Source organism: Cynoglossus semilaevis, chromosome 7, assembly GCF_000523025.1.
Source record: "Cynoglossus semilaevis isolate Cse_v1.0 chromosome 7, Cse_v1.0, whole genome shotgun sequence".
Lineage (NCBI taxonomy): Eukaryota > Metazoa > Chordata > Actinopteri > Pleuronectiformes > Cynoglossidae > Cynoglossus > Cynoglossus semilaevis.
The window spans coordinates 9,227,505-9,255,215 of NC_024313.1; the positions used below are offsets into that span (position 1 = coordinate 9,227,505).

General features: G+C 39.8%; 2 protein-coding genes and 1 long non-coding RNA gene across 4 annotated transcripts in view; 1 reads left to right on the top strand and 2 right to left on the bottom strand.

The window, feature by feature from the left end:
- LOC103381088 (uncharacterized) overlaps positions 1-27,711 on the top strand; it is a 32,774-nt gene that overhangs the window by 3,758 nt on the left and 1,305 nt on the right. Inside the window, exons 2-4 of one of the 2 annotated variants that reach the window (XR_003050113.1) lie at positions 21,452-21,566; positions 25,241-25,334; positions 27,090-27,300. This is a non-coding gene — a long non-coding RNA (uncharacterized LOC103381088). The remainder of the gene's footprint in view (positions 1-21,451; positions 21,567-25,240; positions 25,335-27,089; positions 27,301-27,711) is intronic. The other variant, XR_521747.3, reaches the window with a different exon arrangement.
- Positions 17,049-22,717, bottom strand: epm2a (EPM2A glucan phosphatase, laforin). Its single transcript, XM_008313287.3, has 4 exons — positions 22,311-22,717; positions 21,359-21,533; positions 20,366-20,610; positions 17,049-20,052 (listed from the first exon to the last, which is right to left on the bottom strand). Exons 1-4 carry the CDS (start codon positions 22,555-22,557, stop codon positions 19,769-19,771), a joined length of 951 nt encoding a protein of 316 aa, XP_008311509.1. The 5' UTR covers positions 22,558-22,717; the 3' UTR covers positions 17,049-19,768.
- LOC103381087 (arachidonate 8S-lipoxygenase-like) lies at positions 23,000-27,685 on the bottom strand. The gene is given in 13 exon segments (XM_025056902.1): positions 23,000-23,396; positions 23,509-23,679; positions 23,779-23,879; positions 23,968-24,089; positions 24,196-24,362; positions 24,452-24,535; positions 25,269-25,472; positions 25,555-25,704; positions 26,251-26,423; positions 26,530-26,630; positions 26,735-26,857; positions 26,933-27,014; positions 27,108-27,685. Coding segments are annotated over 13 exon segments (2,202 nt in total). The 5' UTR covers positions 27,652-27,685; the 3' UTR covers positions 23,000-23,216.

The window sequence follows — 27,711 nt, forward strand, 5'->3', positions numbered from 1 at the left end:
ACATCTGCTGCCCAGGTTAAGTGAGTTTTCTGACCTGAATCTTTGATTTAACAAACATCACAGACAAAGGAGATTGTTGGTCACATCTGTGCACGTGTCTTCATTCTCATCAGTGCGTACGTAATTATCCTGCAGCCCGCGTGCCTGACATCAGACCCACTGTAGTGTAAATCACTGTAGGTGAATTATTTGGCTCATTGACTCTTATTGGGAATCATCTAATGGGCTGTATCCTTCCTCTGCATTATTGAATCCCTTTCTTCCTCTTCTTTTCTTTCCACGACTTCAGCCGCCACCCTTGAGTTCATATCTCTTTTGCAGAGAAGGCATTAATCCCTCTTCCTTATTCTTCTTGCTCTGTTGCACCCGTTCATACATTTTCCTCCTCTTTATGTCAGTGCACAGCTTTCTGTCTCCCACCCTGAAGGGGTCTCTCTTTGCTCATCTCGATGGGAAATGAATGAACAAAAGATGGTGCATTTTTCATGACTCTGTAATGTTTTATACAGTATTTACTATTATGTAAGTTCTACAAGTGTCTTTGGAACATATTATATATGTTTGTGCTGTAAGAGTTCATTGTTTGGCACAAGATGTGGAATTATTTTAGCTAACAAGCATCTCCCTGTGTGTCAGGACCAGTCTGGTCTGGTATCCTGACAAGTCTGTTTATCAAGTCACCGCCCAGGGTGTGACTCTGTGTGACTCTGTCATATTGGCTGTGCTATGAAATAAAAATACCAAAAATATTAAAGTCCTAAAGGTGAAAATCACTGCCAGTTTAGTCGAGTTTAAACCGCCTACAGACTTTTCTAATCTCTTGACTTTACTGGGTCTGTGACAGTCGGCCGCTGCTTCATCACTTGTGAAAAAGCCTCCAGTCTCCCTTGAAAGGTGAATTGATCCGGATTAGAATTTGGATTACATTGTGCCTGCTAGTGCAAATAAGGAGGATGTTTCCATTTGACTGAGTGTCAGGGTGAAACTTGACTGCATTCATTTTATATATAAATCTATATAGATATATATATCTATATATTTTAACGTAATCCTCTGTTTTACTGCTGCTTCTTCATCTTCCTTTGTTTCGGATCTCTGCACCTCTGTGAGGTAGATGCCGTTGTATGGTCATCATTGATTCCGGCTTATCCCTGCCTCTGTACAGGATTATCTCTGTCAACACTGAGCACACCATGTTTACCAGAGACAGCGGAATTCATCTGAAGGCCCAGCTGGAATAATAGGAATGAGAAAGGCAGCCTGCAGTAATCTGGACTAATCTGACCAAGCAGAGTCCTACCGAGGAGGACTGTCATGTTGGTATTGGTTTGTTGTAGCTTTGAGATGCTCTGATTAAGATTTCAACCTCATTTAGATTGGCTCCAGGATTTAATTGTTGCATTGATCTGTTGAAATGAAGATTAAATTCTTACCAGACTGGTCCTGACACAGTTGTTACTGTGCTGGTTTTGTTTTTCAGGCAGATTACAGGGACGCCCGTTTTTCAAATTATCCTGTGGTGTTTTTCTAAGAGCTCTAGTTTATGGTGTTGTTGTCAGTCTGTTCCAAGCTAATGTTATGGCTCTGAATGTCCCAGCTCAGTGGGAGAGAATGTATTGATGTTGCCCAACTTGAATATCCTTACTTTTACTGAGAACAGATGGAGTTCTGTAAACTAATTAGACTTTTATTTATTTATTTTTGAAGTATTTCTAGCAGTAGACCACTAATGGCCAATTTGTGTGTTTGGGCTTATGAAGGAAACAAAAAGTGGTTTTGTAATGAAAATTAGTTTTATTTTCTGTTTGGGAACAAATATACTTCACACCGAGGTCTCCTCTTCATCACGATTTCACAGTCCAAACAGTCTAATCATGTTTTAGATGAGTCTCCACTGAATCACAGAGTGAGAGTTTGATAAGTTGTTTTTGATCCAGAGGAGAAAATTGATTAAAATTTCGGCTGTTAGGTTCATGATGGTGGTTCGTGTAATTGGTGGTGCAAATGAGTTTCTTGTTAGAACATGGTTGAATAAACCTGTTGTGGGTAGTGATGTGGTTTAAAGATTTTATGATGTGTTTACAAAGATGTTTTTATTTTCTCCCGTGGGATACATTATATCTGTTTTATTCTTTGTCCAAGTAAAAGCAGCAGCTTTTGAGAAATATTTTTTTGGCAAGATTGTGAGGATGTTATTAGTAGCATTTGCTAAAGACAACACATTTACACACATTAGCAATGTACACACACAAATCCATACAGGCTACTCTGATGATTTTATTTTATTTCACATTTACAGCTTTATCATAAACTACACCTAAAACTGCCTGCTGTTCATACCTGTGATCATTGCCTCAGATTGAGCTTCTGCCTCAACACTGCTAAATTTGGAGCTTTTGTCCCCAGTAGGGATTTTTTTTCAGCTGCTTCTTTAATAAACCAGCTGCTTTCATCTCACTGAAACCATTTTTAAGTCAGGATTTATATGTGGGAACCAGTTTGAATCGTAAAACTTGCACAAGTTTGACCACAGGTGTCAAAGAATGTGCCTTTTTTCCATATGTGGCCAAGTATTTCCAATTCATGCTTATTTATAATTCTGCCACTGAATTAATTAATGAAAATTCATTTGGAATGATTACAGAGTGGTGTAGTAGATTTCAAAGACAGATCAGCCTGGTGCAGCATCAGAATACTGATAACCTTTTACTACATGTCTGTAACAGTAATTTATTATTAAGTGCCAAATAAAAAAGATTGATGAGGTATCACAACAAGTGTTGTGTAGAGCGTTTAAAATTAAGACATGTTTTTTTTTTTTCTGTCTGCAGCTTCTCATTCACAAGCCAACGCATCCGATGGCTTTCTGCTTGAGTGAGCAAACAAAATTAATCCAAGTCTCAGCGTTTAGGGAAATAAGTCATATAAGATTCAATTTGTGATTTTATCTTTTTAATCGCTTCAGTTTCAATCAGTCTTCCAACACATTTAATAAATAAAAAGTAAATGCTATTATCGTTTAATTTTCTCCACATGGGGGAGAACGTCACATACACAAATTCAATATCAATGTATGAATCAATCAATAAGGATGTGATTAAACATTTATATATATTTTCCACAATCAACGCGGCCCTAAGATCTGTTTCTTTGTTGCCTCGTTAAGACAGAATGCTGGTTGTAATGTATAATTAACACACGTTTAAACAACGACCGTATAACTGCCAACTACACGTTTAGTCAGCGTAAGGCGTTGAGGCTCCAATTCAGTCGTGTTTTTTTTTTCTGACATCTGTCATCCATAAATAAGGAGTCTTTCATTTAATTAATTTCACTGTGATTTAACGTAGAGGCTCTTTTATCAACAGCACTTCTCTTATGATTCAAATGCCAAAGACGGTTATCTCTCAAATAAAATGCTGATATAAAATGGTTTCTGTGTAGGAGTGAGTGAAAACGAGACATCAGACATTTGGCAGGTTTATAAATGATACTGACTGTTATAACAAGTTCAGTCAGAGCTGTTTTTTCCCCCACCCTATAAGAGTCTCTCCGCCCGCTTTATAGCTTGATAGATGGCTTCCATTAAATGTCATGAATACATAACTGTAATCTCTGCCTCCATGATGGGGAAATTATGTTGTAATTGACTCTATATGGCACACACACAGGAACCCCCGCCCCCGCCCCCCCACACACATCCATTTTGTAAGCATCTGTTGAGTCTGAATTATGCAACAGCTCTTTCTGTAGATAATGACAGTCCAGTGAATTATATGGTGTGATGGCTCCCTCGTCTCAGTCCGACAACCTTCCAGCCCTGCAAAAACACAGAGCAGGTAATAATTACACTGTTTGGTGTGTACTTACCTCAGACACTATCATGACAGTAATGGCTCTGCACAAATGTCAAACCATTTGTTTTAAAAATAACAGCAGCCACTTAGCTTCAGACGTAAGTTTGTAGTGACTAGTATAGACAGGTTTGTTACTTTGCCAAACTTTATTTTCCTCACCTTCAGTTTATGTCTTTGATGGAGCCAAATCAGACAGAATCAATAACATTTGAGATTCTATGGACTGAAATCCACTTTTTTCCTTTTAAGAATCTCCTTTTCGACCCATTTACCGTGGCTCCTCTTTCCCACTAGTTTATAAAAAACCAGAGAACTGTAGATGACCCATTTACTGTGGCTTTTCTTTCCAACCAGTTTATAAAAAACCAGAGAACTGTAGAGAGCGCAGCTACATTGCGTTGCTGTACCTGGCCTCAGTAAACTACTCTCATCTGCACAGTCGTCCTTTTCTCCCGCCTTCACTAAATAAAGTCATTTCCACCAAGTGTGTGAATCTTTTTCGGGGTGCTTTCACACTCACTGATCCCAGACCTGCTGAAACAGTCCAGGGAGAAATAATGCCAGAGAATCTGGAGAGTGCCAGCTGAGCTGCAGGTGCAGTTTACCATAGTGAGTGAGCCTGTGATAAACTGTGTTCACAGTGTGTGTATAAGAAAAAGGAGGAGAGTTTTGGTTGGAGGAACAAAGCCTCAAGGAACAAGATGTGTTTTTAAGATGAAAGGTAATATAAGTATATAAGTTACAGCTGTCCACACCAGTGTTATTTACACTTTTGTATCATGACCTATTGTTAAATTTCATTTCCTGTTAGGGACGCTCTTAAGCAAAGTTCATTTATTTGTTGTTCATTATGTACAATCGTATATGCAGTGGATAATTGCTTGTGAGTAAAACAAAAAAAGGCAATATAGTAAAGAGAATGTTTTCAGAATTATAATATTTTAACAGCAAATCCGACCCATTGTGTTGGTATTTAATTAGTATTCATGGCACCACCTGCAGGGCAGGGAGGAAAACCTTGTGTTGTATTTAAAAAGTCAGCAAGGATTTTTGCAAGCTTTTTCACTCCAGTTGACTTGAAGTTTAAATCTGCTCTATTTTGACATGTGTATAAATTGCTTATATTTTCCAGGCCTGGAAAAATGGATTTCATTACTGCAAAGGTCACTTGCAACCAGTAGAGCCGAGTCTTGGCCTTTTTCTTTCTCCACACCTGCAGGAAAACACACACACTCGGCACTTACCTTATGTCAACTGCACTCACGTTTGGAACGTGGCAACTTTAGAAACAGCGAGGAAGTCGGTCGGCGTCTTGGATGGACGAGGGAGAACGCAGCTAATCCTTATCACGTGAAATTAGAAGTAGTGGTGTTTGTGGTGGTGTGAAGTGGAAAGACCAGGTTTAGTAATCTGGATGTGTGTGATTGGAGGGGCTAGTTAGAATGACTTCTTGTTTGTACTCTATCTCTCTCCCTCTCTATCTCTCTCTCTCTATCTCCCTCTCCCTCTCTCTCTCTGTTTGACCTTGCAGTCACTGTTTTCCTCATTATTCTGTTTTTTATGTCCCTGTCCCTCGCTGTGAATGAAACAGAACACTGAATGGCAGAGTGAGGAGGACAACCTTGTCTCACCTTCTCTCCTGAGCTTATCGTCTCTAATGAACACATCTGCTTGTTAATTCCTGACAAATGCACACTGTGTTTTTTCTAACGAGCACAGACTCACATCAGTTTCCAGCGACGTGTATTCACCAAGACGACGATTATAAGAGCAAAGCTTTACAAACACAGTCCTCTAGTTGTTTTTTTCTTTTTTAATGCTGAATCGTGGAATTTCTCTTATTTTACCTGCGCTGCCACTTTTTCAGTGTTTTAAGAACAATGCCCCTCGGACTTGTCCTCCTGTAATGATATGCATGCCAGTGTGTGCAATGTGAAATGGCCCATGCTGATGCATCAGGGTAATAGGAGCTCAATTACTGCATTAGAAGCTCAAAGTGCATACTAAACAGCTGGCTTTGATTGCCAACTGAGTGAGAAATGTGTTGCAAGAAAAAGAAAAATCAATATATTTCATTTACATCCACATGAAGACTTAATGTGACACACGCCGCGTCGTCTCTAAATGAACTGAATTATCCCTGCGCCCAGATGGACTGGGAAGTTGAAGTGTTTCCAAACTGCGTGACTTCACTAGTCGATGTGGAATAGACTGAAGTAGACCTCTGTTGAAATGTGGCACAGCTCTTTAAGAAGAAGGGGGGCAATCAAAGGAGCAAAAATGAAACGCTGAAGTAGGGCAGCAGCTGGCTGAAAAAGACAAGCGGAATAAAGAGATCCTCCCCAGGACCCGGGGGCTGAGAACAAAGCCACCGTCCTGGAACCGAGGGTGCTGTCAAGACGCCACACACTGGCTTGTGCTTTCATTGCTTCATGGGTGGAGAGTCAGGTCATTGCACCGAGTCGCAGGCACCTACGGGATGATTAACAACTTGTTTTATTTCTTCTTTTAATAAGCTGTCTCCATAGATTTGACTTTACCCAAGTGTTTTTTTTCTGCCTTCAAAGTAGGGATAGACCAATCTGACGTTTTAACTCCCTCTACTGATACCGTGTCATTTATGAATGGGCCGATATCTGATACTGGTTTGATGCCACTGAAATAATAAACTAGGATTTCAGAGATTGAGGGCAGTCAAACACAGAATAATATACAGATAGAAATTCACAGAAATGGTAATTCCTTGTTAAAACTTCCCATTTGTGCAGCATTTAATTTAACAGGATCTGTTTGTCATTATTCAAATGAAAAGAGGAAATAAACATCAACTGCAGAAGAAAACCGCTGAAACTGAGATTAAACGATGTAATAAAGTAACTTAATCAAAATACGAAGTTAAGAGAAATAAAACACATTAGGTAGAAATGAAGAAAAATGGCATCACATGATTGGATGGTTGCCTCCTGATTCCAGACCCTCATTTTAAACCCCATATATCCAGTATATGGTGTGTACTAAATAGCAGCAGCTGATGATCACACAGTTGGATGCCTATGATGTTGAAGTCCATTTTGTAGTTGTCTGCTCCCCACATTCATGCTCCCTCTGATATTGAAAGGTTTCTCTGTGAAATGTTTGTTTGCAGACCCTCGTCATTCAGGTAGACTGTGAATAAAGTTGTTGGATAAATACAGGTCTTTAACAGCTACACGTGTGCATCTCAGAAAGTGGTTCTAGTGTTGTCCTTGACCTTTAACCCTGTGGACTTTGTTAATGAGGGACCGCAGAAGTCTCAGCAGGTTTTGAATCCTTGAAATGTCTCGGATCCTCGTGGAGTTTGAATCCTCAACTTTATTAATAAGACATATGACATTCCGTCCCAGAGTCACAGCGTCCCCCAGTGAGTGCAACTGGCTAGCAGAGGATCTGGGTGTTGTCAGTCTGTGGAGTCAATGCTGGGCAGCATCTCATTTCTACTGTTGTAGGAAAAAAATCTTTGGTTTCTCATATGTTCTTTTCTTTCTTTTTTACACATTTACATTTACACTAAAGCTCATTTTACATTTACACTAAAGCTCACTTTATACATAAACCATACGACGTATGTGTCTGGTGCAGGCTGCGCACAGTGTTATATCGGCTTTCCAGGAGAAGCAGTTGACAGAGTCGGGGGATTAGAGAAGGGATTTCTGCTCCTTCTTTTTCACATTTTCTCATGGAGTGAAGTCACACAGGGACATGGTTGGAACAAGAATCTCCTCGATGTTTAATTGCAGTAAAAGCTATGAGCTTTCGTACTCAACATTAGCAGTTCTTTGTCCATGCCTGGCCCTAATTCTCTGTGAAATTAATCTGTTGAAATCAAATTAAATATTTATTTTTATTTTATTGCATCATTTAAAGTTTAACTATGCAAATCAGCAGATGGGATTTTGATTAGGTGTAAAGATGGGTCCCGATTTATCTGTTCTTATGTGTAAAAAATAATGTGCCATGATATGTAGTTCAGGAAAATCGGAAGTCAGATTAACACAGCCACAATAGCATTCAAGGTACTTGGAATTTTGTGAAAAAAAAAAGTCAAACCCTAATTTAAATGTATTCTTACACAAATTAAAAAAAAAAAACTTTGATGAAGTTGTCAGACTTCGTGAGCTCCTCAAACCTTATTCCACAAAGATATGTAGAGATACACATTCTGAATATTAAAAAAAAAAGCCTCTGACTGTCTTCCAGATACTACGCTGCAGGAAGGTACTACAGTAGAAATATTAGTCTGGGGCTGGGATAGTAAAAATGGCATCACTGGTGGAATGAACAACTAAATCTGCACTGAAGCCGCTTCTTTATTTATCAGGTTTGTGTGCCAGCAGCAGCAGAGTTTCTTACTTCTCCACATTCATTCTAAAAAACACTGCTGCCATATTCTCTGTAACCTACACTTTTATTACGCTCTAAAAATGATTCTACAATGCTGCAATAACAATTCTTTATGTGCTGCGCGGGGTCTCTGTGATAGTGGGCAGTAGGTGTACCAGTGCCAATGATCTGCTGTGATGTGAATGGTCTGAATAGAGCCATAACATTAGTAACAGTGTCTAGGCATTCTATTTCTCTGGCATGGAGCATTTTTGTTGTTCCAGTGAAAAGCCATTGACATTATAATACTCTATGGGTCACCAGCTGCTCTGGAACACAGATTGACTGTGATGTATCACCAGCGTTTGCGTGTGTGTGTGTGTGTGTGTACATTGAATACACAGCATCAGCTCTGAGTTTTCTTGCTCATTTCTCTCCTGGACCTTAAAAAATATTCTTTATACACACACTGTCTGGTTTTAATAAGTTGAAAGTACTTGAGGGCCACTGCTGCCACTATCACTCAGTTATTGCTGTTCAATACAAAAAAACCCAAAATATGTTATTGTAAAAATTAGATTAAAAAACCAAAATATGTTATTGTAAAAATTAGATTATTATACAGTTTGTTTAAACATATTCTGTAAATTCTGTATAATACAACAGTGAAAATGAGTACAATTATTGAATTACCAAACAAACCAATTAACAATAACTTTTAGAAAATGCTAAAGAACAAAATTCTATCATTATTCAAATTCTATTTTAGGGCCAGACTTGGAGGCTTTGCGGGCCACTTCCAACCTGCATACCAGGAGTTTGAGACCCCAGCCCTTTTCCTCTTGCCCCTTAGCCTAACCTTAACCATCACAAATGAATGTCCAATCTATATCCTATATACCCCAGTCCAAATTCTAATCCAAACTAAATCTTTAAATTCGAATAATAATAAAATATAAATAATTGCCCACATATCTGTAGCTATAGACCAGCCCCACATACTCTGTCACATACACTGTCAAATTGGGAGTTCATGCATTCTCTGCCCCCAATATTGTGTGTCAGTTACAGCCCAGGTTTGTGATATGTGGGTGGAAATGGAACAGATGCTTCCCCCAATATCCTCCTCAGACGCCCATTGTGTCGTGCGCACGAAAAACAACCAACAGACAGATATTAAAACATGACGCAATCACCAGCAGCCTCGTTCAGAGAGCTGGACGTGAGTGGCACAGGTGGGAAGGGAGAATGAAAAACTCCAGGAAACAATGGGAGAAAAGCTGTGCACGTGCTAACGATGGGGCATCAACAGGGCCTGGGCGACTGTCACTGAAAGTCTCTTTAAAACAGGCTTCATTATCTGCTGTTTGTGTTTGCAGATGGATGCTGGGATTTTGTTTCTTTGATTGCTTCAGTTGTGCTTCAGGCAGAGTTGATTTCATCAGCTTGTAAATTCTGTCAAAGACCGAGTTAATGACCACGCAGTGATGTGGGGATTATAACGATGACGAAACGTACTGATGTGTTAGTCAACTGAGAAAAACTGGATGAAAAAAAATCTGTATGAACTAATCTGGCTAAGCTATGCAGTAATATTTGTCATGGCCATGGTTCTCTTCCCACAGGCAGTTTGAGGACATTTGTTTTTCTACTGTGCTGCAGCCAAGGTGTCAATGCTATTCCGCATTTATTTTCATTTTGACAGCTGGTTAGTTATCAGGCAGATAACAGGGTTCACACTTGTGAATACAGCAGTGTGAAATTACTTGTCCGTGGACCTGTTCACAAAGAGACGTTGCTGATGTTGGATGCAGTCGTAGGGCGGCTGCTGCTGATGTGAGTGAGCGGCTTGGAGAGAAAACTGCCTCAACCTCACGCTGGCAACTGTGCTGACAGTTCACTGTCTCATTATTTGCTCAACAATGCCCACGGTGTACATTGTTTGTCTACACAATGTGCAGAAATGATTTCAGAGAAGACCAAGAAGAGGAAAAGTTTTCAACTGTTTCCATTCAAATAGGAACATCTTGGAGAGAGAGAGGGTTTTTTTTCACTTTCTTTGGACTAGATGCTAAATTTATATTTTGGACTTCTTGGAGTTAAGAACTTTAGAAGCTGAAATTTTAGAAGGTAAAGGTTTTTTGTCACATTAAATATGTTAAAGCTTAGTGCAGCAAAAATGTACTTTTGTTGTTTTTTATGGCAGATGTAGAGATGACCTAAAATCCTAATTCAATTAATTTAATTGCATAATAATAACCACTGACCTTAATTAAATAGGAATGCACTGAGAGATATAGCAGCTCTTTAACCACAACAGCACTAAGACCAGTCACTTATGGGAAATCATTCCCATTTTCCATCTCATCATTCCCCCCGTCTTTCTGCAGCCACTCAGAGCTCATCATCGCCAACTTGCTTAAATTACACAATCCAATCGGGATTGTTTTTTTTTTTTTTTTTAAGCAGATCTCGAGCAAAAATGGATATAAATGATCTCATACTCATTATGATGGAGAGCCACTGATTTTCAATTGAATCAGGTCATTCTGTATTCCCTGATCACTAAAATGCATTATGTTGATAGGACTTTAAATCAGTTTATTCTTTTTTTTTTTTTTTTTTGCAGAAGGTGAATAAATACACATAATGACATCGGCGGAGAGAACACACAGTAGAGAACACAGCTTCAGATTATATAAAAGATAAGTGTCAAAAAGTGGCAGTTTTCTACATACAGCAGAGAATCAAATGAGTCTGAGCTCCAGTCAATGCCATAGTAAACACAAGTATGCAAAAAAGTGAGTTAGTCTGAATAAACCTGACTTTAATAATACATGTAAACATGTACGCCCAGTCATGCACCCACAGTTCAGATTTGATTTTTGGGTTAAAAAAAAACCAAACATCTGCAAGGTTTCTGTCAAAAAGTTCCACAGTATGAAATACCAAAATATTTCCTAGAAATCCTTGGTGCACAACACAGCTTTTCAAATAGCTCTTGCCAGGTTTCTGAAGCTACACCTGACATTTGTTGGGCGATATAGAACTCCAAATAATATCACAGTGTAAAATAAGAATAATGTTCAGAATCTGGTTCAGTTGCATGAAAAAAAAAAACGACATTATTTTAACACAGTACCAAAGAATACAAATCATAGTATTGTCCCTGGCGACCAAAAAATACAAATCATAGTATTGTCCCTGGCGGACGTTGGTATCCAAGGCCATTATTGTGAGGGTTTGTCCCACTTTAATAAGTCTGTGTTCTACACCAGTGAGCAAGAAAAGAGACAGATCTGCTGTTATTATCATGAATAAGTTCCACCAAGACCTTGAGTCCAAACTGTAAACTGCTGGAATATTGTGTGCGTACAATTTGCCTTTGTGGTTTTGAGGGAAGTTAATGTTTTGTGTTTGCATGTGAGGATGCATCATTTACTGTGTTCAGCCGAGCACAGGCTCAAACATTTTCCAATTTTCTGGCTGTGGAGATGCCAAACCGAGCGAGTAAATAAAAATAACTCCATTTTCTGCAGGGACTGAAAGGCAGAGGCTGTTTAAGGACTTAGCTGAAGGTGATGGAATCCTTTCTTTGTAAACATGTGCAGCCATTCTTTGAGTTACATTAATGAAAATGTCAACTTTAGATGAAAGGGTATGAAGTGGGAGTAGATAAGTCAGAACACCGACGGCTGATGAAGTGAAAGAGCTCATTATTGTTTTCTTAAACCAACATGTAGCTGAAACTAAAGACCTGGGAGTTGGTAAAATCACTGCAGCTCCCGTGATTTGGTTGGACCCCGCAGAGCTGATTTCCAATTAGCCTGTGTCGGTGCTGTGTACTGTATTTACAGATCGGAATGGAATGAACTTCAAAAGTTTGTTTTTGTGTTAAAAGTAAAAGAAACAAGTCAAAAAAAGTCTTCAGAAAAGGTCTAAGAACCAGTGTCAAACTTTAGTTTGACAGAAACTTTACTTGTAAATACAGGATTTCTTAGATACTGGTCTCTGACTCTATGATAGGAGAAGTATTCGGAGCTTGTACTGGGAGATTTTAGCACGTACTCCGTGGGTTAACTTGTTTATTCTGTGTTCCTCCAAACTTCTACCAGCATCTCTGAGATCGTACAGCTTAATCTAAAAAAACTGCACACGGCTGCATGTGAAAAGTTTTAACTTACTTTTTGTGAGTTTGCTTTTCCAATTTAGGTATGCACGTTGAAAATTAAGGCAACAGCAGGGAAAAAAAACCTTATTAATAATCACAAAAATGTGTCTTGTAGAAATCTGGTACAACATTTGTTAAAAATAGAACATATTTTCAGTTTAAAAAAAACCCATATATTGTGTGTTATGGAATGAATATATGTTTTACCTCAGGATACAGAGGAGGTGAAGTATGGGAAAGAAAATCTAATTTTAAATTCCTGTTCAGTGGCTGTGAAATTGCGCCATTTGCTGTCTATTCTCTCTTTTTATATATATAGTTGGTGGGTAAATGAGGCTTTAAAGTGTTGGTTTCATTGCCACCTGTCGCAATGAAATTTACTAGGATATATACAAAACTGTTGAAAAAAAAAAACTTTTTTCAAAAAACACCTGGCCCTGAATAGTGCATAAGGCTTTGGTTTGTATGGCATTATATACTCTGCTGACATTTGTCAATTTCTTTTCCTTTTTTATTAGTATGTTAATCTTTACTTCCAAATTGAGACGCTTTGTTTGTTTCAAAGAGCTGTATTTAATATATTTCCAGGAGCTTGATTTGTATTGAAAAAACAGCCATTTATTCTGTGTAATGTTAATCTATTCCGCTCAGCCTCCAGTCTAAACGGGCCGGTCGACAGGGCTGTTCATCTGTCTGGATTTGTGTCAGACGTACTAAGTTGTGGCTTCTTTTAATCTTTCAGTCTTGTTTAAAATCCTCTTTCAGACCTGATGTACGTTTACACTGTGATGTTTTACACAAATATAAATACCACTAAAAACTCACTGCCAGTAAAGATACGGGGGCAGACCAATCTGTTCTGATAGGTGTGCCTCCATTATGTGTTGTCACAGGTGATTTATGAGTGCTGCAGACCAGGGTGCTGGCAACCATATGTCTGCTCCTCCCTTCACACACAGGACCGTGTTATTAATAGTCTTCAGATTCATCATCCACAGACTCTGTAAACACCGCAAATGAACTTTTAACGATATAGACAGCTCCAGTGGTGGAGCTCAGACAGTGCCGTAGAGAAAACCAATTCTCCTCTACCCCCCCTCCCCCCGACCCGCATCCCTAGACGAAAAATCAACATCTACATCAGTCTACGTTTAGCTCTAAAGCACCTCCCTCTCCAGAATGTCCTTAAATAACCATTGGAGGATTGTGCAGGACAACAGTAACTATAGTAATGCAATGCACTCGCTGGTTACTCGCTAACTAGTAGCAAAGGTATGACTTATATACTTATGCACCTTTATAGCATCACCTTCAGCTGAGTCAGTCGGAGCTATGTGCGCTGGGAAAAAAAAAAAGAAATTCCTCCCTGCTCGAAGTTTTTCAGAAAACCGTTTACGCCGTGGAGTCAATTTAAATTTGTGGCTAAATGGATAAAACATGAGCCCGTTTAAATTGTTAATTGACTCCGATGCTGTAAGAAACTATTATAGAGAAGAACTATATTGCGTCCAGTGATCTGAATTTGGCTGGAGAATAATTTAAATTTTATTCTTGTGTTAAGTGAGTCATTATCTCCTCACCACTAATCTAATATGAGTAATCGGATCAGCGCCATCAGTTTTCAGTGTGCAAAATGTTACTTATTACCTAGTGCAAACTCCAGGGCTGACGTTCTTACCAGTTAATTACAGTAATTAACATGATTAGCCAGAGACAGTTTTGTTTACCATGTGGTCCAGAACAGGCGGAGTAGTTGTGTAGTAGCTGTTTACCGTGTCCCAGTAACACTTGTCTGCTCTGGCAGCGTGCCCATGTCAAACAGTGTCAGGGTGCACGCTTTGCCCCCCCACGTCAACATGTTTCAGGTCACTGTTCTGCTCCCCGTGGCCTGCTGGGTCTCCGTAATCTGGAACAACTCAAGCACATCAGTGTATCTGATAAGATTAGAGCAGCCATGATGGCTCCGCTCTCCCTGGCGGCACAGCATCCTCTTCTAAGACTGGTATTTGTTAAAGGGCACGGTTTCCTTGGAGATGTCACTCGGGCCGGCTCTTTATTTTTAAAAACCTCTCGGAGAAAAGCATTCAGCATTGAAGTGAGATCAGGGCAATTTGTCCCTCAAGGAGCTGTGACTAAAATCAAAGGTTTTAATGCCATTCTCATTGCCTGGCTATTTAACTGATTATTGTTATTATGCTAAATGCTGAGGTGAATATTTCTCTGTTAATAACAGAGAACAGAGGAGGAAACATAAGTGGGCAAATAACACAGGGTTTAATCAGGTTTTTAAAAAAAAAACTGTAATCAGAATTAATAATATTGATTGACCAAATTGTGAAAATTTGGATTCTAAAAGTAGAGATATTTATATATCTGGATGATGGACACGTCTTTTTCTACATCGTTTAGTGCTCATTGATCCCAGGATTACTTTGGTAACTGAGCTGTCACTTGTGGCGTTCAACAACACGGACCCAGGGAGGCAGCTTCAATTGTCATGCATGGCCACACAGCCACCGTCCCCTGTCTCTTAAGGCCAGCCAAGCTAATTATGTGCTGAAAATTTCCTCAGACGAGCTTCTGCCAAAAGGTAATATAAACCCATCCAGTCTGGTTAAGTTGGAGCAAGGTGACACATTTGAATTCAAACAAGTTCTTCAGACACAGGATTGTATTAAAAAAAATAAAATAAAGACCTAATTTTATTTTAGGGAATATGGCCAGACTGTTGTCTACTGCAGAGGCCTCTTTCTCCCTCATTTCCAATGTTTGAATGTCGACATTTGAGCGATTTGTCTTTGACAATTTCTCCGCCCTTTCTGTTCCCACCAGTGCTGTGGAATTTGAAAGCTGAAAAGATTTGATGAAAGCGTTTTAGACAATTTGAGGTTGGGATTTATTATGCTGTAAATCTGCTGCTCACTGTTGAGAACAGTGCACCAGCCTTATGCCTCACAGTCACAGATTATGCCTCATAAATCATTTGAGGGAGGAAAAAAAAAAGATTTAGATTGACATTGTAATTAACCCTGATATTTGAATTAGAACAAAAGTATTTTAGAATACGAAATACTTCTTATTTAACCGATTTTTGCTTTAATTCTTAATAAAACAAATCGGTCTCTTGGTAAAAACCACTGCCACGAGAGTTACATTTGTGTTTGCAGACTATTGATTATTCATTAAATGTAAGGACAGTGGTTAAACTTTAAAGTGACAGTATGTCCGAGCAGGTACTTTAGGTGCTGAGCACCTGCTGATATTTGTGGCTGTACACCTCCATTACATTTGTGATCAAACTTTTATTGAGCCTGTTCTTGATGCATTAACCTGTAGATTCTTATAAAAAGTCATCTTCAAATTGTCTTGTTATTTCATCTAAATGTTAGCGTTTTCAAGGCTTGGCTGAGCGGTTGCTGTTTGCGTCCTTCATGTTGCATTGCTGCCAACTACTGGGTATTTTTCATTGCTTGTAGCACACTTCCTTACAGAAGCGTCCAAAATCAATAGTAGTAAATATTTCATATGCCACTCTGAAGGAATCGGCCCTGAAATGTTTGTGTCACTGAACATGTTTCAACCTGCAAAGGAGATTCAGAAAAAGGTGAACTCAAGAGTCCAGTCAGGACTGTGGGCGAAATTAAATTCATTGATTTGAAATACCTTCATTTTGTATGTCCAAGGTCACACAACCTATTGTCTCCCTGTGCGGCATCATCAGTCTGTAATGTGGGTGATGAATGACATCCTTGTCTCCGCGTGAACCTGCAGAATGTGATGCATTACAGTAACATTTCATGACAGCCCGTGCACCTTCTCCCTGCGTCTCAAAATGCAGTGTCGATCTTCCTGGTTCGTATCAGAGTCTGTCCCTCTGACGGTGATCAATGGCAGCGACAATGTAGAAGATGGAGGGAGCGACGGCGTTATTGGCAGCCAGAGATGGATTTCACTGGAAGCCCGTCGTTGCGTGTGTGCGTTGACAGGCAGAAGCGGCAGCGACATACCTCATCTATTTGGCATATTCCCCCGCCCATCGTACCACTCTACCATCCTCTGTGATGGATAATAAGGCACTAAAGTGCACTGAGTATTATGAATGGAGGCAATCACGGCCTCGCTTATGATCATTTACACTGCATTGAAATTAAAATCACATTTCTGTCCAGCATTTGTGTTAATGTTGTCGTCAACATAGTAATACTTTAAAAATGTGACTGGAACTGGAAGGTTTTATTTATTTATTGAGAACATTATGGGTGTTAAATAATGCTGCTAAGAATTCTGGGAGAGTTTACGTCACAAAAGTAATTATCATGTGTATTTATGTGAAGAATCTAATGCATGCAATTGTATGAATTCAGGCAGGATAAGTTTCATACCCAGCTGTAATCAGCTGACACTAAGCTGCTTACAGAGCTGTCACTCACTCCAACTACAATAAGCAATCTATTTCTATTTCTTTTTTTGTTTTGTTTTACTCTTTAGCAGCGTATCTAAACTCAACGCTGTCCTCACACCTTGCCGATGCACTGACGTTTGTCTCAGTCTGCACCATCCCAGCCTGCAGCTTCCAGCAAAGATATATATATTTATAAAAGTCAATCTCTCTTGGTTTTCCTGTGTAAACAGAAAGCCCAGCAGGAGAGAGAAATACTAACTTTTTATTTCAGTGTCTGGTTCCCAAGTTGTCTGTCCAGAAAAATTCCATCCCTCTGACATACATCCATAGTTGGTGATCCCAGCTTATTTGCCAGGATATAAGTCTGTAGTACTCGTCCCCGGTAGTACTCGGTTTTAGGTTTAAATCTTTTTTCCCCATAAAAATCAAGTTCTGTCGACCTGACTGTTACTGCTGTTGATTCAACTTCCAGTTCCATCCGGATCAGCTACTGGTGGAATCTGTTGAAAAATATAAAAAGCTGTTAATACAGAATGTCTGCAAGTCTGAGGCTGCAGTCGGTACTTTACAGTCAGTCCCTGACACAGTGACTCGAAGCAGAGTCGAGAACGGTGTCTTTATTGTTAGGTTTTTTGTAGGCCCAAATGGAGAAACCAGACAATGCAAATGACGTGACTGGTTTTGGAGTCTATTAAGCAAATTGGTCGTGGCTGCCAAGACTGATGTGATGCATATAAATCATCTGTGATTCCTTTTAATGTTTGACCTGTGGTGTCATCTGCCCAGGTAAGAGGCTTTAGATGCCAGTGATGAATAAAAGCCTGTTGTAAACTGGTTCAGCTAATAGATCTGCCTGGACGTAAGTGTTTTATATGTGTGGAGCTCGTGCCAAAACCTTGTCTCTGCAGTCAAAGGGCTTATTGAATGGAAGTGTGTTCACCCTTCCAGAGTGAAACTTTTGTGGCTGTTGTCGCACTCACAGGTGTAATTAAAAGTGCATTTCTAGTGAATGTGCCATCCCAGTCCAGAGAGCCTGGCTCATCCATCTCACAGATATGAATAATTAAGGAAAATAATATTTAATGAGCCTTTAAATGACTTGTCTTTTTGAACCAAACCCTCTTTCGTTGGAAAACTTAGTAAGAAATGAGGCAAAACTCGAAAGTATATGGACCCACTGAATGTTCTGTAAATGTTTTGTTTGATAAATTTGTTTTTTACAGTTGAAAAATGAATTAAACATGGGAGTAGTTTTACCGGAACAATCCCTAAGATTTGATGTCATGGTAAATGTCAAGTAATAGTTTGTGTCACTCTCGCAGTGACAGACATAAATCTAATATAATAAATATAAGACATAAATATGTCTTATTGACTCATAAGACATCTTCACGGAGACACTGGTTCTTGTCCTTAACTGTTCAAGGACTTTCATTTTTCTCTTTCTTTGGGGGTTTTGTTTGGGTTTGCCCTGTGGTATTTAGATTATGTGTCACTACTGACTATTGACATCAGGGACTTGCAGCATAAACTGTTTCTTGGAAAAAGTTACATGTCCTTATTATATGTCAAGGCAGAGGAACAATATTCCAATGATTTAATAATATTTCTATTTCGTATGAAATAAAGGGGCCTGCCAACTGTGCTATTTTTTGCTTCCGAGGAGATGGATCTGAAAATGATGTGCCAGATAAATGAATAAAGATGAAACGTTATCAAGCTCCCAGGAAAGGATAGGGCAGAGCTGCATTCTTCAAAATCTGTGGACAGAATGGCTCCGTGACAGACATGGAGAGACATTGTCTTTTTTTCAAAAAAAAAAAAAAAAGAGATTTGTTGCCTTTTTTATGCCAGATTTTGCTATAAAATAAGGACAGCTGAAAGAGTTGGTAAATAATGATTTCATATTCAGACCATCATGCATCAGGACATGCAAAAAGTAACAGAAAGAACAATTGAACCAAAAAAACAAGTTTATATTAATATTTAAAAAAAACAGCCTCAATTCCTTAAAGTCTGTTTTTTTTTTGTAAAACTCACTTTTAAAGGCTTGATATTTGGCTGGATTTGTTGGATTCTAGTTTCTGCTGTTTCACACATACTGTACGCTCAGAGTCACCTTTCATAATGTCAGCACTGTTTATTGATGATTACAACTGTTGCAAAAAAGAAGTGGCATTTCACAGTCCCCTGTAGCTGTTCTTTAAACCTGTTAACAGTGTTCTCGGCTGATTTAAAGTGCTTTATTTGACAGAAGGTAATATTTAGGGTCAGAAGATTAGAATGTGAAACACATAGTACAGTACTGTGCAAAAGTCTTCCTGTTTTTCTTTTTCATTTAATTAAAGTAGGGCTGTCAAACAATTCCTAGTCTGATTAATTGCTACGGATCAATCATGATTAAGCATAACTGGTAGTGATTGTAAAAAAAAGATCTCAATTAATCACAATTATTCACGATAAATCAACAAAGTACAAGAACATTCTGCGCAGCGCTGGAACAGAAAGTCAAACAACAGCAGGAAGATGTTTTTTTTGTAACTATCAAAATGATGACATTATGATTATGAAAAAAAGGTGCGTGGTAGAATGTGCAGCAAAAACAATATAAATCAGTCTGCAGTCCCTCAGAATCCACTTGTCAATCTTGTCAGTCAGTATGTCCGCCGTAGACTTAATTACTTCTCTGCATCGGTGAAGCTGGTCTGATGCAAGTCGAATGTCTGCCCTGAGGTTTAGGCCTCCATGAAAGTATTTGCTGATCATTGAGATGGTATTTCACCCTGGAAGTGATTGTGCTGTGACCACAAGTCCCCACTTGTGTTCTATGATCTAGATGGTAATTATTATTATTATTGTAAAACAAGCGTGCCTTCTTTAGTGCCTCTGATTGTTGCTTTTCATAGTTGGAAGAAAAAAAAACTGTGCAAGTAGAAAAATGTGGGAGTACAGAAACTCAAAACAAACAAAAAAAAAAGCCTAACTCTCCAGGTAGGAGAAGGACGGTGTCAAGTTTCCAAACTTCTGGACAAAGTCTGCCTGAGCCTGGACTAAAGCCTCCTCGTCGATGTACGCTACTGGCCTCCTGAGGGCAACAAAGTACTGCACCCGCCTCAGACTCCAGCCAAGGACATACATGAGCAGACCGCAGACGGCGGCCGTCGACCTGCCTACTCCGGCATTACAGTGAACGTAGACGGTGTGACCGTTGGCTAAGAGACCATGGAGAAGGTAGACAGCCTGAGGGAGCATCCTGATGCGACCTGCAGGAGGGGAGAGAAAGACAAGTTTTCAAAATCTTCTGACCATCTACATGAAGTATGATCTTCTGTGTAGTACGAAAAAATATTCAGTCTCCAGGTCTGTTGTGTTCGGGCTGTATGTGGCCCTTGAGCCACGATTTGAATAAGCAGGCTGTAGTCTATCACCAGTCCATTTGATTCATTTTTTCCCAGTATATTAACAATTACATTTACTAACGAATTTTTACCGTGTGAGTGTTTTCACAATTGTTTCTCTCTGTTTGTATATTCTCTCCTTGAGTCTTTATCTGCAAACATCCAGATGTTTTCTTACCCTCTGTGCTCATGTCAGGGGTGGGCAGCCACACATACACCAGGCCACAGTCTCTGTACAGATGCATCATGGTCTCCGAGGTCATGGCTTCCTCGGGGTTGCGTCTGCAGCCGTGCGAGTTGTTTATTACATCCCACTTTGTCTGGAAGTTCATGACGGCGGTGATACCCAACTCGTGCTTCATCTTGATTGTCACATGCTCTACCTGCCGCGGACAACTGCCCAGCCAGGTGCGTGGAAGCACCCTGTGCACAATTGATGATTTGATAAAAAGGAGCCCATCCCCCCAGGTTGGGAAACACTGCACTGAGGCAAGATTTAAATTCAACAAGAGAGAGGCAGCAAAGGAGGAGTTCCTAATAAACACATTTCTCATCCCTCCCTTTTGAACCACTTTCCATCTTCTTGCCCTGAGAAAATGCCCTACATCTCTGATTGACCCCTCGTCTTTTCCCTCTGACCGCTGTGGTCCGTGGCAGACTCCTTTCTTCAGGACTTATTAGCATGCATCAGGTCAACATCGACGGGAGGTGTCACATAAAAAGAAGGCAAACGATGCTGTTAATCTGTGATGTTCCAGACTGACACAGCAGTCAAAGAGACTGACCTTGACTGGCTGTACCCAGACGGCCTCTACGTTCCTTATCCCCAGCCAAGGAGAATGACATCTGCAGCTTGAGTTAAATGTTGAATTTTTCCTCACATTGCTGTTGTAATTGTTGAATAATAATTTGTCTAAGGATCACATAATATTTCCAGTTTAAATGCCTCTTAAGGTCTTGAGGTTTGGATCAAGACTCCTTGACAGTGGATTATAACTGTAACATTCATGTTAGAGGGCTGTGGTACCGTATAATGGCCTGTCTGGCAATTATGAATACAATAGTTTTAAAGTAGAGTAGTTGGTGTGTCATTATGGTGTGTTTTATTTCCCAATGAAAGTCTGAGTACGTTACCATTCATCATCATGAAAAGAGGCTTTTATAGCATTACCTGGAAAAGTGCATGGCCTTCTGACCGGCCACAATAAAGTAAAATCTTGTGGTGTGTTTCATCTCATCTGTGTGTCCTGTTTCATCTATCCAGTGACCAATTGGATGGCAGTGCACTCCGTCGACCATGTTCCTCTTGTCATAGCAACAGCAACGGTCATGGGTGGGGCTGCTACCTGGAGACGAGGAAAGAACCCTGGCTTTACGATGTAAGTGACCACATGTTCAGAATTAATGGGTCAAGTCACTCAGGTTTCCACAGCAGGCAAAGTGATGTTGAGACACTTAACTGTGTTGATGTGGTTGCTGGCAACTATCAACTTTAGAGGCGACAGTATGATGGGCAGTTTAAGAATTTTTATTTTTTCCAGTTAGTTTGAACCTGTTTTTTTGTTGTAAAACCACAAGTACTGTCAGGCCACTGCTGCTAAAATAAGGGACAATCTCACTGAAAAGGCATAACATTTAAAAAAAAAGGAACATTTCCCACTGTGGCACAAAAAAAAAAAAAATTCTCTCTCCCTCTCCCTATCTCTAGGGGCATCCCACAAGAGGGGGCCCACATTAGAAACCAGTGTTATTAACGAGCAAGGAGACTTCTCGTACATTTTATTTACAGTAATGGACAAGATATTCCATTGTATGTTGCTGCATTGTATCAAAGGAACCAGGTATTTTTCAAACAAATAATTTTAAAAAAATTCCAAATGTGTAATGCAAAAAAACTATGACTCAATCACTGTACATAGTAGGCCAGTTAAGCCTATATAACTAAAAATAACAATAACTAATGAACCGCCTAGCCACGAATTAAAAACAAATGTTACGTTGCCGCCATCAAGTGGCGGAAATTGCACATTACAAGAACACAGCAAAAATGGCGCAGTTGTTTTCCTCTCTCACTAACTATCAAGGTGTTTGACAGGTCGTGATAGTTTGCCGTTTGTACGTACCTTCCCATATGTAGTTTCCTCCGTTCTTTTTGACGAACTTGAACCACAGCGGCTCGCTGCACGGTTCGGCCAGCTGCACGTCGCAGAACCACAGACCCGGTTCCTGCGTGGACGTTAGCTTTTGTGACGGTTTCATATATACAGCTCTGCTCAGGTCCCACTGACCCATTTCCACACGTGAACCCACAACAAGCACCTCCACGTCTGCAGACTCCGGGGTGAGAATGACGCCGAATCTGAACAGCATTGTCTCCACGGTTTAGTGTCCTCGATTTCCTGTCCTGCAGGGTCCTCTTACGTCTCTTAATATTACTCAGCTGCGGCTGCCAACTATATGGTCTATAAATAACAGACTGACAGCACACGGTAGCAGTGAGGGATAATCGTTCTCTAAATAAAATATTTAGAAATATTCTGTATACTGAATGACAAAAAAAAAAAGAAAAAAGAAAACGTTTCTGTTTTTCTTATTTTGAAGGTAGGGTTTTGTTTTTTTTTTAAACGTGAGGCAGACAAATTCTTCACATTTTTACAAACACCAAGCCCTGAAGTCAAATGCACAGTGCGAAATGGTTAGGTTCACCTTAGCTTGTCTGACATGAAAAGGTGGGTTTTGAGGCAGAGGCAGACACACACACACACACACACACCACTGCATCAATCAACAACCTTAAACCAGTTTGACAAGGGTAGATTATGGTCTTTAATCTGTAAGATTTCCACATAAACAGCTCACATAGTATTTCTTACAACTGGGAAGTGGGTCCACAAAAAAAAGTTTCATTGCTATTTTTCATTACTTATGTAGAAAATCACCCAATATTATAGCATGCCCCAAATCAAAGGAACCGTTTAGCACTGAGCTTTACAGTGATTATTAAATCATGACTGCTGCCTTTGCCTAAATCATCTTGCTATGCTGTTCTCTATCAACGAGGGAAGCATGTATTCATACGGACACTCCATCTGGGAGTTTCTTGCTGTTATTTCTTCACTCAGGTAGGACAACTCTGCTTGGAACTCCTTAATCATCTGCAGGATGGCAGGGTCATCAAAGCGCTCCTCAGGGTAGCTGCCAAGGGGAACCTGTTAAAAATGCATCAATCGGGACAGAAGAGTAAATTCAAAAGTTTTTTGTTGTTACCAGAAGTTTGGCTGATCACTCTTCATCTTTATTACGGATGATCGACAAACTTACAAAGTTTGACAAATCTGTGCTGAGCAACCTTGCCAGTGCCACAAAGCTGGCGGTCTCCCCAACATTTGGGAGGGTCTCCAAAATAGTCTTCATGGTTGTCTGGCCCTTAGTGCTTGGTGGAGGTTTGCGCAGTAGAATTGAATTATTGTACACATTGGAGTAGTAGTCGTACTGTGCAGGAACGGTTTTTAAAAGACAAAATAGCAGTGATGGATGTAAATTGTTGGCGTGTCAAATGGTAGCATGTGTTCTGGATAAATCTTGCCTCACCTGTCCATTATTGACTGCGCTGTGCTGAGCTGTACAGGTAAAGATGATCATCGTCAGGAATTTGGACAGGTCATTTATGCAGCAGAAGGATGAAGGAATTCCTGTGAACAGCATCACAGTTATCAGTCCATCACTGGCATTAGCTGCAAGTGGTCTGACTGCATTGTGTCAAACGCAAAACCCAAATACCTGAGGATTGTCTTTCTAAGAACCCATAGGAAAATATCTCTTTGATCCATTTCTGCAGCTCACTGTCCTTGCAGACGTGACAGTCTGTGGGGTAGTAAAACTTCACAACCTCATGGACAAATCTGGTACAAACACATGGTATTTTTTTAGACAAAGTTTAATTGTAGTTTTAGAACAAAATAAAATAAAGATTATTAACCAGTAAAGCAGTGAGCAAAGCAAAGTTACCCATTGATGATGTTCCACACTTTGAGTCCATCATCTCTGTAGTAAAAGTTAGGGACAGACTCCAGTCCTCGAGCGGCAATGTTCTCCGGGAAGCACATGAAGCTGTAGGTCAGTTCAGACAAAGACCTTCTCATTAGCTCCATGCATCCAGCCTCTCCAATGGAGCTCTGGAATTTAATAGAAAGGAATCTTTATTGCAAAATGGGATTTCAGTGAGTAAATGCCAAAATTGAAATGTATGAACACAGAGCCTCACTATAGTTAGTGCTTCAGTTCCAAAAGGAATTTCCCTGGCTGCAGCGTTCATGAAGATCGTGGTTTGGAAGTGTGGAATCAAGAGCTGAACAGAGAGTAAACATTTTTCACTGTTAAACTTGGATTTGATTCAACTTCCTGCTGTGAAACCTAAAAAAACAAGGGCTGTCAAAATGAATCACATGAATTATTTTGTGAAGTTTATCAGGTCTGTATGATGTGCACTGTACTTAGAATAGATAATTTATCAGGTCAAAATATCATGCTTTGGTAAAATGATGTGCACTGTACTTAGAATAGATAAGATTGATAAGTCTGTCCACTTTTCACTGTCCTGACACTCAGCTGATAAAAATGCCATTTATGCACTCTGCAGGAAAAAGTTTGTTTCACGTAAGCACCTCAATCTTTTAATAACATCTCGATGCCAAGCATGTGTATTGGTGGAGACCTCAACAGTAATGACTGTGATCCACTGACCTTAGGAAGCCAATTTTTTTCTTCATATTTTTCTTCACAGTTTTTTAAATTCATAAACAGTTATCGTATAATACACAGAAAAAAGACAACTTTCTCATACGCATGGATGTTGATTTATCTTGATTTATTGTGGTTGATCACAAGTGGTCATGATTAACCGTGATAAATGACAATTAATCATGATTGTGATGAATCCAAAGCTGCTCTATTTTCGTCTGCTAACAACCTACAAACATGTGTCTCTCTGTTGTTTACACTCGTCTGCTAACAACCTTAAAACATGTGTCTCTCTGTTGTTTACACTTTACAGTGATTGGAAGGAATCAGCCATGTCATACCTTGTAGAGTGGATGAATCGCAGGGAAGCAGCGTAGAGCGGCGACAGCGTAGACTTCAACTAGAAAGTGAGTAAACAACAGGTGATGAACCACCTTATGGTCCATTGAGTCTGCACTCTTGATGAACATCTTGGCCAGCAGCCAATCAGTCTCTGAGTCACTCGGCAGGAATATGGGACTTTGTGCTGATGGTCTCTGGTGCAGCTATAGTAGAGAAAAAGTGAATTTATTATTTTCTTTTCTCACTCCATGCAGGAGGAAAAATGACAGGACACCAAGGTGTTACCTGTATGGCTATTGGTTTAAGTTGTTTCTCTGGGTTTGAATAGAACAAACAGAGACCGGGAGTCACGGACTGCAGAGGTCCACCATTATCACCATCCCGACCGGGAATTCCGTCCATCCTCCTCATATCATAAATGAATATATTGCCTTTCTGTGTGTGGAAGGATGAAATTGCCGTAAGCCATAATTGCCATAAACAAAATGTGTCAGTGTAGCAGTGAATGGCTAAAGTAGAGCCACGGCTGAGGAAAAATAACATTCATGTGGCGCCCTAAATGCTCAATTTGTAAAATGTGCGCTCGCAGAGTGCAGAGAATGGGGTGGTTCAAAAGGAGCATGCATCTCCCCTCCCCCTCCCTCTTTACCTTAGAATTCACCATAACATGCATTTAAACATGCAGACACGAGACTAATAAAAAGAAGACAGATAACAAAACTGAACAAAATTATTTTATATATTTTTTTTTCTGAGAATTTTTTTTTTTACTGATTTATTAAGTAACAAGATTTATGTCCTGTGATTTATTAAGTAACAAGATTTATGTCTTCTGTTCATGTCATTCAGGAACAAAAGCTGCAAAAATGTCATAGTTGTGCTTCTCATGCCAAGCAGGATATGTTGCTCCATTTGCATTCGTATGAACAACAGCGACACAATAATATATGCCTCCCAGAGAGTCCCACCTCCATGTCATACCTCCATTTCCTTATACAGCGAGGTGCCTTCTCTCAGGAATGGCCTCACCATCTCTTCTCTGACTGGGAAGTTTTGTGGTAGTGTGGTGCAGCGTTTGATCGTTGTAGGATTTATTCCATTCAAAAACTGGTATCCAAAAAATTCATCTTCCATCCAGTGTTTCTTTATGTACTCTATTAAGAGGAGGAAAAAAGTTACAAAAACATCTCATAATGATGTCTAGGTGAAAAGCAACACGTAGATAATGCTAATTCATTAAAAAGGCTTTGTGGGATTTACCAGAAACTTTAGTTTTTTTGTTCAAGACATTACTCGAGGCTTCAAGGCTTTCCCATGTGTCCGTTGATTTTAAATTCCCCTTGAACATAAGTTCAAGGCTTCTGAATAAAGACGGGTAGATGAGGTCATTAAGAGAACCGTCAATAAATACCTGATAGAACTTGGGATAAACATTAATATTGCTATTGATTAAGAGTAGACTGACATTTTCGTCTGTAAGTTGTTGTGCTCATCATTTGTAGTTTTAGTTCGTTGCATTTCAGCTGGGAGCTTGGTTCCATCTTCATTGGCCAACATATATGGTAGGCCATCAACGTACTTGCCCCATCTGAATTAAAATTTAAAAAAAGTACAAATTTCTCCAGGTTCTGACTCACTAAGCCAGCAGTTTTGTCACACTTACTGGTAAATGCTTTTTTTAAATTCCTTCTCATTGCTCCGATGTGCAATCAACAGAGGGTGGTCATCATCAAACGTCTTCATGGCTAAGAGACAAATGCAGCAAAATATCTTTTACAATGGAAATGCCACCAAAATGTAAGTTGTTTTTTTTTAACCAGTTTAGGGAGTTTCCAGACCTGGGCCACCTCTCAGCTGCACATCTTCACCTCTGGAAATCCATCTGTGACAGGGGAAGAGGATATCATCTCCTTCAGGAGTGGTCACTTTTATGGTAGAGCAGTACCATTCATCGTCTTTGAAAGTAAGGCAGGGGTCTTTCTCCACTTTGAGCAGCAGAAGTCTCCCCAGAGATGAGCTGCTTTTTATGATGTAAGTCCCCACCTACGATGAAACACATGAATTCAGGAATACGTTAGGAGACGCAAATCCAACAACGTGCAGTGCTCCACTTACCTTCCCACTCTTAAAGTCTCTGCCAAAGTTGTCCAGATTTGTTCGCTCACTTTCTCCTGCATCTCCAATTATTGTCACCAAAATGTGATCCCACGTTCCTGCACCCGGCTGGTCCCCAGTTTTTACCTCTACCTTGTACTCAGCCATGGCTGCAGACCCTGGTGTTCCTCTTTTTTGTGCTGTGCAGTCTTGTTGTTGAGGCTTTTCAGCAACTTGCTCTGCCCATTTACAACGTGGAACTGTAGCTGGGTTGGAAGTTTCAGACATTATAGGTTGTGCAACTGGGTGGGGAATGTTATATAACGTGTATAACCTGTAAAAGGTTAT

Coding starts and splice junctions, on each gene's coding strand:
- epm2a (XM_008313287.3), bottom strand. CDS start 22,557: ATGCTGTTCAGATTCGGCGTCATTCTCACCCCGGAGTCTGCAGACGTG. Junction 21,534..22,310: donor AGGAAACTACATATGGGAAG/GTACGTACAAAC, acceptor CCTCGTCTCCAG/GTAGCAGCCCCACCCATGAC. Junction 20,053..20,365: donor CCCTGACATGAGCACAGAGG/GTAAGAAAACAT, acceptor CCCCTCCTGCAG/GTCGCATCAGGATGCTCCCT.